Genomic DNA, 12081 nt, shown 5'->3' with positions numbered 1-12081 from the left:
TGTCGATTCACAGATTCGATTAACGTCTTACAAGAGCCAAACAGTTGAAAAGGAACAGCAACATCTGTCACAAAGCGGTTCAAACCTCTGTTTCAACTTCAAGAGATACATATCCACGGAATAATGTTTTTGACAAATACTTCTTGAACTAAACTACAAAAATGCCCAGCAAAGTATGGCATTCAGACGAAATAGGAATTTTTTTCAAAAATCACGATTAACTACGATAAGCGAAACAATCTATAGAATGCTCCTGGGTCTTAGGTCTATGATATTAAACTCAGATAAGAGATTAAAACTGAGCATGTGTTAGTTGGTTTTTTCTAAGCTCTGGATAATAAAACAATTCAGACGCATCTCAAGGATGACAAGTTATTGAAGGGATTCTTTTCGAGGTTTAGTTCGAATAAAAGCTGATACTAGCACTCTATGTTCAAACAGTGTAATTGTGTTAGATAACGCCTTGTATAATTCAAGACGAATGCTTCTAAAGCAGACATACAGGAGTTTCTACTTGTATAAGATTCATATTCAATGAGCCTTATACAAAGAAGCAACTACGATATTAGTGATTTAAATTAATTGTATTATAAATGAAAACCACAGAGGAAAAAGTCGAGGAGTCACAATTTTAAAATTTTCATAGCTATGAACTTAAAAAGTTATTACCTAATATGATTTCATTGTTATGAATTAGTCACTGTTCTTAACAACTTTTTTGCCAAATATTTTCTAGCCCCCTAAATGACTCTCATCAAAAAGTGATGAAGTACTCTAGATTTTGTATTACAATTAAAACTTTGAAGCAACCAATTCAACTTTGTAATTTACTGAAATTTTTTTCGCTGTACAACTTGGTACAGTTCTTAATGGATTTGTAAGGCGAATATCTTGATAACATTTTCGCTATTCGTTGACAGGTATTATATGATTGTCGACTCACCAAAAATTGACTAATAGGAAAAACAGCTTTGCCGTGGATTTTGTGTCCATTACATTCGAGAAATTCGGTGGATGAGAGAGTGACGTCCACATTTCGAACTCCCTTTTTCGATTTCTGACTATCTTCGTATCTACTCCAATTGTCTGCGTGATTCCAATGAACTAGATCAGAACAAGAGGGCGTATTTCTACTAACTGGATATTCAATCTTTGGATAAATCTTAGAGAGATTCATGTCCACGCCATTTAAGTATAACCTGAAAATCAAATTCAATAGCAAAACAAAGTTTGTTTTCCTTGTTTTTTCTGTGAATTCGTAACGACTTGAAGAAGTTTTTATCGATCTCTCGAGATTGAAATTTAGATAGCTATCAAAAAACTCTTTATTAGCAAGTTTCTAGTTATTTTCACGATATATTGAAGTTCTTACAATGAGAAATATCAGAATATAATGGAATTTGAATAATTTTTAAATATAATTATTACTGAAAGTCAATTTATGTCATACTTATCTGAAAACACCTTGTTTTTATCATTTTATACAAAGAATTTTTTCTAAGAGAAGGATTGATAAACGGTGACCAAAAGTATGAGCCCCAAGTTATCCAGATCTTATATCTCTAGATATTTTATAGGGTTATTGCAGAATATTGCAATAGTTGCTTATTGCAGAATTATTCTCTGAAAGAGATTGAGATTTTGAGATTTTTTCTGAAAGGAATTGACTTACTTTCCAAAGCTCTGTAGTAAGAACTCAGTTCCACTTGGGGCTCCTCTACGGGTTAGTGGAACGTTGATACTTTCCTTAACAGCCCTCTTCAAAATAGCTTGAAGCAAACCATGTGGTGCAATTTCAATCAAAACGGAGTCCTTAGGAATATGTTTGATCCCTTCCTCGAATAACACGGAACTCAGCAAATTGTTAGTATGATATTCAGCTGATGAGTTTTTAGCCAAATCAGTATCCCAGTTGGATTCCAAATTGGAAGTCGAAATCCATTTCGAAGATCTTGGCATTGGAGTCGGTAAGACCTCCTTGAGATATTTCAAAAGGAGTGGTGCTGCTGGTTTGATGTATCGACTGTGGTATGCTATATTAGCTACATTCACTAATTTGGCGAAAGTTCCTTGACTGGACAGAGCCTTCACGTATTTCTCCATATCTTCCTCTGGACCTGAAATAGTGCAGCTATCGGCCGCGTTATGACACGCTACTTCTATTGTTTCAGGAATACTGTTTTTGATTTGATTATAACCAAGACCTAGAGCAGAAAATAGTTATGGAACAAAATATAAAGTTAGGGGTAGAACATACCAATTGCAGCCATCATTCCTTTAATGAGAGTAGCTTCAAGAGATGCCCTTCCTCTTGAATATGAGGAAAGGATCATTTGTTCATGAGTCATACAACCATCAGCATAAGCACATCCCAACTCTCCTACTGAGTGTCCTATAATACCATCAGGTTCTATCCCAAGAGCTCTTAAAACATCTGTTAAAGCTATCTAGAATAAAATATTCGCTCATTACAGCTAAATCAACATCTCAATTACTCTATACGTACTTGCATAGCGGCAATTCCTACGAAGCAATGTAGAATATTGTCAAATATTGTCTTGTCTTCACTGGTTAATATCTTCATGAGATCAACTCCCTTTTTGCTCAATATTTCGCATGATTTATTAATAGACTCAGCGAAAACGTCTATTTGCATCAAATCTCCCAACATGTTGTTCCATTGACTCCCCATACCGGAGTAAACGAACCAAATTTGTCTCTTATTTCCCATATAATTCTATAACGTGATGTTATTAGAATATTGGAATAAGAGAAAATTGAAATGAACGATAACACTCACCATTATTTCTTGCTTTGGCTGTTCATTACCAAGAAGAATATAACCGCGATAGAGATGTCCCTGGATTGATCGTGAGAAGAACTGTTGAGTTAAATTGTAGAACTCTGGATCATGCGGTTTTTTTTGTAACTAAAATAGAATAATTGTTGAAATTTTGATTGAGTTATGGTTTATATAGATGAAGAATGGACAAATCCAAGAATCCTACTGAAAATAGTGGATTCTTCAGTACAGGATAAGCCAAGAGGAAATTTTACGTCATCTCAGTACTTTCACCATATGTGGAGCCTTTCAGGTAGAATACCATGAGGCTACTAAAAAGGGTCATTTCTTCTTTTTTTATCAATTTATATAGTCAATGGCTTTTGAAAAGAACAATTCGTAGGTTGAAATTTCAATTAAATTATGGTTTGTAAAGATGAAGACTGGACAAATCCAAGAATCCTACTGAAAATAGAAGATGACTATGAAGTCAATGGCTTCTTAAAAGAACAATTTGTAGAACATTCAGTGGAAATGGATGGAATTCAAGTTGTAAATACATACAGTAAAAAAATATTCACGAGCTATAGGTTTAAGTAGAAATCACATCACATAACATTTTAATACGACTTTTCTATTGAATTGATAAATAAGGAGGATAAAAACGATATCTGTACCCAAGAAGATATAAACATTTGAATAATAATTACCGTTTCCATAATTTTATTGATTCCCTCTTCAGTTCTAGTAGAAACATTAAGCAATACCGGAAAATTGATTTTTTTCAAAACCTTTTTTTTAGGATTAGCTTTAAAAACAACATGACCGAAGTATGAACTTGTTCCCAAAGCGTTTACAGCTGCAAAAGTTGGCTCCCATTTCTTATTAGTCGTTAATACTTCGAGATTTCCATTTAACAATCCTTTAATCTCCGGATTGGGGGTGGTATACTGTAAAGTTGCTGGAATAGTCTCAGTTTCCATTGCCAACAACGTTTTAACAATTGAAAAAAGTGCTGAAGACGCTTCGGCGTGACCAGTTATAGTTTTAATAGAGCCAACTGAAAGTGGTTTGGGTCTATTTTTACAGTATACTCTTTCTAGTGCGTTGAGCTCTCTCTTATCGATTTCCTGCAAAAAAATGACAATAAAAAATCAATTGCTTTTGTCGATGTCGAACTCACTTTAAGTCCACAGCCATAAGCTTCTACAAATTCTACGTCATTGGATTTAACCTCGCACTTCTCATAAAACTCTTCTAAAAACTTAACCATATTATCTTCATCTATAGACAGAAATTTGTCCGAAGTGGTTCCATCGAATCTTGTAGCTACATTAACAACACTGGCATATTGTCTTCGCGCATCTGTTGATCTCTGAATGTATAAAATGACAACACCTTCACTCCGAGCATATCCCTTAGCTACAAGGAATTAAATTAATACATTATTAGCGTATAACAATTGATCAAGATTCTAATTTTCAAAGTATTTTCGATTGGGATCTCCAGATAAGATTATGAAGCGCAACCCCATAGCTCAATTCCATATGTCTGTTTAGGTTTATTGAGACACTTTGATTTCTAGCAGGACTTTCTTCCTATCAACCAATTCAGTTCTCTTGCTTTTATATCAAATTGCTTTTTTGTCACGTGATGTTATTAGTCTAGGTGGATTCCCAAGTATTTGGCACGTTCCCTTTAGATTTTATTTCATTTACTCCAATGCTTTATTTTTGAAACTACTCTTGTAATTCGTTAAGATGAACATTCTTTGTTGGTGTTTGTGGTTTTTCATTAGTAGAGAGAATGTTCCTGTTGTTGTATACTGTGTCTCTGGTATATCTGATGTATATGTCGTAGATCAATAGACAAGGATTGTAGCTAATATCCCAGAATAATAGGCTGTTGGCGGATGGCGCGCCACGCATGCCTATTCTCCTGGAGTATAAGATACACCCGGACAATAGATTATTCGTCGAAAAATGACCAAACGTTTGTCTATTCTCCTGGGAGCTAAAATTCAGATGTTGATAAAGAAAAATTTATATCATTACTAGAAACATCTTCTAGGCAGTCAGTCTCAGGAGAACAAGGGTTTAAAAAAGTATGTGGATGCAAGCCCGCAAATAAACAATGTGTAACAAACCGTTGTTCTTGTTTCAAAATTAAAATAAAATGTGTATCACAATGTCACCAAGCCTCCACGTGATGCATTAAACCTAACCTGACCTAAACAAGCCTTCACGTGTTGCAATAAATGATTGATTGATATAAGACTTCTTTTATCCTATTTTTTTATCTTATTCTGTAAACCCAATAGTTTGTCATCTTTAGCTAAAGTTCCAGGAGAATAAACAGACACTTGGTCATTTTTCGACGAATAATCTATGGTCCGACATTTAGCTAATACTCTAATTTAGCTAATAATAGGTATGCGTGGCGCGCCACCAGCCAACTGCCCATTATCCTGGTAAATTAGCTAAAATCTCAACTTGTCTATTGTCTTTTGCAATAGGTAATAGTTTGATTTCTTCTTCGTTAAGTTTCTTTTGGAAAGTTTTGCTCTCCTTTAATTGTAGAAAAAAGAAACCTATGGGAATTTGTAATTTTACAAGGAGGTACTTGAAGTGTTTGTGAAAAAATGTACGAATTAATGAACCTGAAAAATTCGACAGTGGTTGCGATGTTAAGAAATTACTTACCATCAGCATCGAATGCTTTAGTGCTTCCATCGGTGGATAATAATCCCATCTCTTCATACATGGCATGATATTGTGAATGCATAGCCAAATTTGTAGTACCAATTATGACAGAATCGCATTGTCCTGTTTTGATAGCACAATAAGCCAAACGAAGTATTTCCACGCCGGTTACCCAGTTACAGTCATAAGCGACACTTGGACCTGAAATTTGATGAGTTATGTTTATTTCTACGGGGCCTTGTTACTGAGATATAGAAACAAAAGAGTCCTAAAATCAAGAATATTTAGAATCATTAATTTAAAAATATTTTGGATATTTTGGATATCTATATAGGCGGATTTAACACGGCTGAAATGATTTCTTCACAAAAGATTAGTGAATCAACTAAACAGCTACTCATCAATTATCGAATATTGAGGAAACTCACTTTCGACGGAATGAATGAAGTAGAGTTCATATAAGCACGACCCGACGTTCGCAGTTATCAGTATTTTTACGAGATTGTTGTAGAACTGAGATGATTGTAACGGATACATGTTCGGTAATTAAAGAATTTGTGTGTATTAGAAGACCAAAGTTGGAAAACTTTCTTTATTTGTAGATCTTAGCAAAAAGTAACTTCTTAGTATTTGGCGACACTGCTTACTACCAGTGTTCGTGATGAAAAATGGTTTAGAGTTCAAAAATTGAGGATGGATATTATTGAAGAACAAATTATTGTTGCATACGAGTAAATGAATAAATAAATTTATACTTTTAAAACGATCAAGCATCTAGAGATAGTTCTAGTAATTTTTATATTTTTGATATATTATTGAGGAACAAATTAATCCATATACTTTGCCTGAGCTACGATACACACTGAATTTATGAGATTTAAGAATATCCAGAGCTGATGTGAAACCAAAATCGACAAATCAGATCTTTTATAAGATCTAGTGAGACTCAGCAGCTAAGATTAAGAATCAGCGTTCATTGTTCTACTAATATAAAAATAGTTCACAAAAACTTCCTGTTGCATTACAAAAACTTTTTGATCCATTTCTGTAAAAACACTGATAACTGCGAACGTTGGGTCGTGTCGGTACGCTTTTATGAACTCTACTTCAATCATTCCGTCGAAAGTGAGTTTCCTCAATATTCGATAATTAATGAGTAGTTGTTTAGTTGATTCACTAATCTTTTGTGAAGAAATCATTTCAGCCGTGTTAGAGTCGCATATACAGATATGTAAAGTATCCAAAACTAATATGAATAATTTCTATAGTGAAGAAAATCGTTACTAGTAGCTTTCGTCACGTTTTTTTTTTTAATTAATGATTCTAAATATTCTTGATTTTAGGTCACTTCTGTTTTAAAATTAGTTTTCTTAAATAATTGTTGAAAGATAAAATTTGACGTTTCGACGTTTCTTTAAGTCTTCATCAAAATATTACAATAAAGACTTAAAAAAGGTCAAATTTGATCTTTCTTTCGAAAATTATAAAAAAAACTAATTTTAAAACAGAAGAGACCTAAAATCAAGAACATTTAGAAGCATTAATATATCAAAAGGTCCAAGAAATAAGAAATTGAAGAAATTTAATTTTAAATTGGTACATTTATTTTGAAAAGTTGTCATAAATTCTATTTTCTCTGCTTCGATATTAGATTAACGTTATTCTGGTAAACATTTTTGTGAAAAAATGGACTTTGTTAGAAAAACGTTTTTAGTAAATTTCTGTAGTGGGTTGGTGTCCTTGGAAAATAGTTTATTTCTGACATGTGACTGGACGATGCATTCGGTCATGTGTGAGAGTGATGTGAGGTTATTTCAATTTTTAGATATCATTTACAATAAATTATAATGAGATTTTAGACAAAGTAAAAGTAGTCATGAAATATAGACAAAAAATACAACTCCATCGTGATATCTACAATAACATTTTATATAAACTCTGATACAATTTCCAAATTTGTACGAAAAGTTTTATTTTCTCCTGATATTGGAAAAATCAATTACCTTTTAAGTTAAGCCAGTATGAAATTCTGTTGGCCAACATAGCCCTGGAGTGTCCAGTTACACCAAAACCACTTACAACTGACTCCATAAATAAATGATCGTTCTCACCAATGGTTGATCCCATGAAAACTCCTATTCTCTTTCCTTTTACTTCCGCTAGACTAACACCTGAACAAATTGCGAATTTATTAAAATTGTATTGAATATCGAAATATGCATTTTAGAATAACTATATTATCTCTCACCTGCATCAGCTAGAGCTTCAAAAGTTCTTTCTAAAGCTAAACGATGCATAGGGTCCATGTAAAAGCATTGTTGTTTATGTATTCCAAAATAGGAGTTGTCGAATAAATTGCTATCGATGCAACCAACAAGACCACTCGCCGATTGTAGATCATCTAAAATATATGTATGCATTAGTTATATGTCTAACAAAGCAAATTATATATCAATCATCAACACCTTGTTGTTTTTCGATATTAATCGGGCACTTGACAAGGTATCATATGTAAAGAAATTTGAGTGGATGGAACACATGTCTAAAAATAAATTACAAGATAATGGGACAGCGCAAGGCTGTGTAATAAGCTCAACATTATTTATTGTATAATCAAATAGTACTTTAGAAATTATAATAACAACTCTTGAAATAAAAATACACCCTGATGACTTAGATGTTTTTATGGAAGGTAGAAATTTGACAACAATGAATAATGTTCTCCAAAATTTTCTCTCACACCTGGAAAACTAGTGTTCATAAACAGGTGTCCGTTTCTAGGTATCTAAAACCCACTGCTATTGCAAAATTAGAACTTTCAACCTAGTCTTAGACTGCATGGCCATAATCTGAAAATGCTAGCATCTGTAAAATTCACTTAGACAGCAAATTAACTTGCAGAATATAGATGAATAATCTACCCTTGGAACGTCAAAAGAGATTGAATGTTTTGAAAGTGGTAGCTAATAGAAATGGGAAGCTGGCAGACCACTATTAGACTGTTTTTCTACATCATATGAATCGGTGAACAAAACCGTCATCAAGGAACTCCAGACAATGAAAAACTTCATTTTAAGAATTATATTTTTCAGAACTTCAACAGTGAAAAGTCGCAGTGGGAATTAAGAGATCTCCTCTTAATTTAAGTGTCCTCATTCCAATAAATTGGATTTCTCACTAGATACTCAAGAAGATCAATATTTCTTGTGACTTTTCTTTAATTTATCAGGCGTTTTTCATGCTTTAATTTGTATTTAATGTATTTTGAATCCTCCCTAATATCTGCATCTTCATTACCTATAAGTTTGGCTTTCTGTTTATAGGTATTTTAATGTGCTTCACAGTTTTAATCCTATGTCCGTCTATTTCTATGTTTATTGTTTGTTGTTTGAGTGCCTTTTCTGTAGACTTTTCTATAGCAAACTGCTTTAGTGTGTTGTTTCAAATGTCAAAGTTTTTCTGTAGATCTTGATTGTAGGCAACAAGGTCTGTATCATCAACATACGCTCTTGCAGATATTTTCAGTATTTTCAGAATTTTGTATGCAAAATTTTCTCTAGATTGGATAAGCAGATATTTATTATATCATTTAGAAATATCTCAATCAATCCCCTTTATTCCTTCTATGGTTAGAAAAGCCTCTGAATTTAGGTTTTTACTTTGTTAATAGTTCACATTTTACATTTCACATTTCGATTATATAAACTCATAATTGCAATTAAATATTTATTTTTCTTCTTTCTAAACTTTATAATACTTTTATTCTCGGTACTCTGTCGAAAGCTTACTACATATCAATAAAACCAAATAATGTATCTGTATTTTCGAGGCGAACAGCCACTTTTTGCATCATTAAATGTATTTTTTACGTTTGTTCTCAATTTGTTATTTAGGATTTTATCGAACAATTCTTCTAAAATTGTTATTTACGTACTTATATATAACAATGCTATTTCTGTCTGCTGGTATCTGTCGTATTCGAAATTATGTTACATATTTTTGTAAATAGGTTTATACCACTTTTTCCCATAGCTTTCACGAATTTTTTAGCTATTTGATTGCTTGTATAACTTCTTAATTCGTTATATTTTCTTCGTTACCATCGTAGTCGTCTTTTTTAATTATTTTATCAGTTTCTTCTACGACATTCATATTTCTATTATTGTTGCTTCTTCTAATAAATTCTACTTTTTTCATCCCTTATGTATATTCCATTTTGTTTCTTACCCTTTCCTGAAGATCCATTGTTTTGTGAAACAGTTTCTGGTTTCTTTTGCTGACTCTTCCCAGTTTGTTTCCGAAGTCTGCCTATCTCGCTTTCTTTGCTTTCTTTCTTCGTATTTCTGCTTCGTATTCAATACTGCTGAATTGATACAAAACTGCCATAATGTGTTGGATTAAATATAAGTTAACCAACATTCAATCTTATTCTCAGGGACGCTACACTTGTAACTAGAATTCTCAACGAATTTCTCTCAATTCCATCGGGGACTTCAAAAAAATCAGAAAGAACTGATAAATTTTTTATTGGTAAGTGTGAGGATAACTTCAAATCGATACTAAGTGGACACCATTAAAATGTTTGGAGACATTCTCTCGAAATTATCGTTTCATAAGAGAACAGAAAATGGTAATTCAAATGAATCTTCTTCCGATAAAGATCTATTGTTTGCTTCTTTTGGAATTTTTCAAGTCGTAGTTTCTATCATAATGTCTTTTTTTACATATGTTCAAAATCTTGAAAAATTTGTTATGAGAATTTGAGTTTAACATATATTTAAACAGTTGGAGGAATGGTAACTTACAACAAACAGGGTAATTCTGTCCCTATTACAATAAGGAAGTATCATCACCGAATTTCGCTTTGTAAAAAGTTTAATTCATATTCATACTTCTGCTTATGCCACTGACAGTCCTTGAACCTAGCAATAAAGGATTTTTTATTCCATTTACTTGAATAAAATTAATGCTAATCAGGAGCGTGAAGAAATGGGTCGAAAGAAAGCGTGGCTATTATCTACCAATGATATTGAGGACTTTTTTGTAATTTTCTAACCGATAGATCGTCTGGTAAGAGCTCTTGAAGTCATCTGTAATGATGAGGATGTAGCTGTTGCTATTTAAATATCCTCCATGTACTGTTTATCTTGGCTAACTTTGAATGACTGAATTTAAAATCTTATTTTCTTTATCAATGGTTCTTGTTGTTCACGACCTACCAGAATTTATTTTTTACGTCTCAAACTCCCAGTTCAATGGTCCTAAATATATTTTTACTTGGTGAGGTTCTTTGAGGAAACTAACTTTTCTGCATAACGCGTTACAACTGCACTGGAATTTCCTAAACACTTTTCTAAGGTTATTTGAGTACATTTTGATTAACAATATCTAATGAGACAAATAACAAGGAAGATGAAGAAAATTTTTTACTGGGTAAACTCCAAATATTTTTCAGTTTTCTATTTATCCTAGAAGCAGAATCGCCTTTTTTGAAACACCCTATACATCATAATAATATTAAACATTAAACTTCTTCATACCAAAGATATATTTATTATTGTTATAATTAATTTCGATTGAATTTTTTGTCTAGCACACGAAACAAAAATCGGAGCTCTGAAAAAGTTTTCCTCGCACTGTTTTGAGAATTCCACCTATTCGTCTTTGTAAAAACAGATGAAAACGAGGTGTTTCCAGATGAGTATATTGAAAATGTTCATTTACAAGTTGTTTTAATTTTTTATACTTACTTTCGTTGAATCGTTGTGATAGTAAGGATTCGTTGGATAATAACCTTTCTTTAAATTCTTCTACATTGATAGCTTTGGGAAAATACCCGCCAATACCAGAAACAACAACTTCACAAGGTACGATATCCATTTTTCCAGAAACAGCAACAACTCTCGCACCTCGACACGAAATGTTGGCAATGGGAAAGAAAATCAATATTTATGTGAAAAATAGAATTTTTAATTTATTCATAACCGGACATTGAATTCCTTTTCACGTAAAACTAAGTTAAAGGTTATAGAAAACAATAAAGGTCATAAAGGTGTGAATATAATTTACTCAATTGGTGTGAAAAAATATTATGTTTTAATAAGTGATATTCCAAAAAGTTTAGGGTTAAATAAGGCGATAGAGATTTAAGATTTATTTAGTATATGTAAATAGGATCGTTTCGAATAGATATTATAAATTCAAATTAATAGAAAAACAAAACAAAATTTGAAAATCGACGTATTGCTTGTAGATAGTTCATTTACTTGTGAAAATCCACCATCAGAACAATGATATACAGAGTTGTGCGAAAGTTATATTATATTACAGCTTCGAGGAAAAAAATTAGAAAAAAGGCCCGAGAATCACGTGGAAACTATTTTCAGAATTTAAAGTACATTACTAGAGGGCGTATTTGAAAATATGAAACGAGAGAAGCAAAATTTTTTTAGCAAATTTAAATAGATGCATGGAAGTTTATGTAGGTTTTTCAAAACTAAACTTAATTATCATTGAAATACAAAAGCCGCATATCGATATCTTTCTTCTTTTCCGAGTTACTTTGATGAATATGTTTATTAAACTTCACTTCTCGGT

General features: G+C 32.3%; 1 protein-coding gene across 1 annotated transcript in view; it reads right to left on the bottom strand.

Moving 5' to 3' along the window:
* The window catches only part of LOC130893601 (fatty acid synthase-like), a 28334-nt gene extending 16920 nt beyond the window's left edge, over positions 1-11414 (bottom strand). The window contains exons 1-11 of the mRNA XM_057799824.1: positions 11235-11414; positions 7733-7885; positions 7488-7655; positions 5485-5685; positions 3966-4204; positions 3493-3912; positions 2801-2929; positions 2507-2737; positions 2258-2447; positions 1673-2204; positions 944-1199 (exon numbers count right to left, since the gene is read on the bottom strand). Coding sequence (XP_057655807.1) covers positions 944-1199; positions 1673-2204; positions 2258-2447; positions 2507-2737; positions 2801-2929; positions 3493-3912; positions 3966-4204; positions 5485-5685; positions 7488-7655; positions 7733-7885; positions 11235-11364 — 2649 coding nt within the window. The 5' untranslated portion in view covers positions 11365-11414. The remainder of the gene's footprint in view (positions 1-943; positions 1200-1672; positions 2205-2257; positions 2448-2506; positions 2738-2800; positions 2930-3492; positions 3913-3965; positions 4205-5484; positions 5686-7487; positions 7656-7732; positions 7886-11234) is intronic.
* Positions 11415-12081: the final 667 nt, after the last annotated feature.

The sequence above is a fragment of the Diorhabda carinulata genome, chromosome 5, assembly GCF_026250575.1.
Source record: "Diorhabda carinulata isolate Delta chromosome 5, icDioCari1.1, whole genome shotgun sequence".
NCBI classification, from domain to species: Eukaryota; Metazoa; Arthropoda; class Insecta; order Coleoptera; family Chrysomelidae; genus Diorhabda; species Diorhabda carinulata.
The sequence above is the reverse complement of the archived record's forward strand: the minus strand, read 5'-3'. Positions and strand labels throughout refer to the sequence as shown.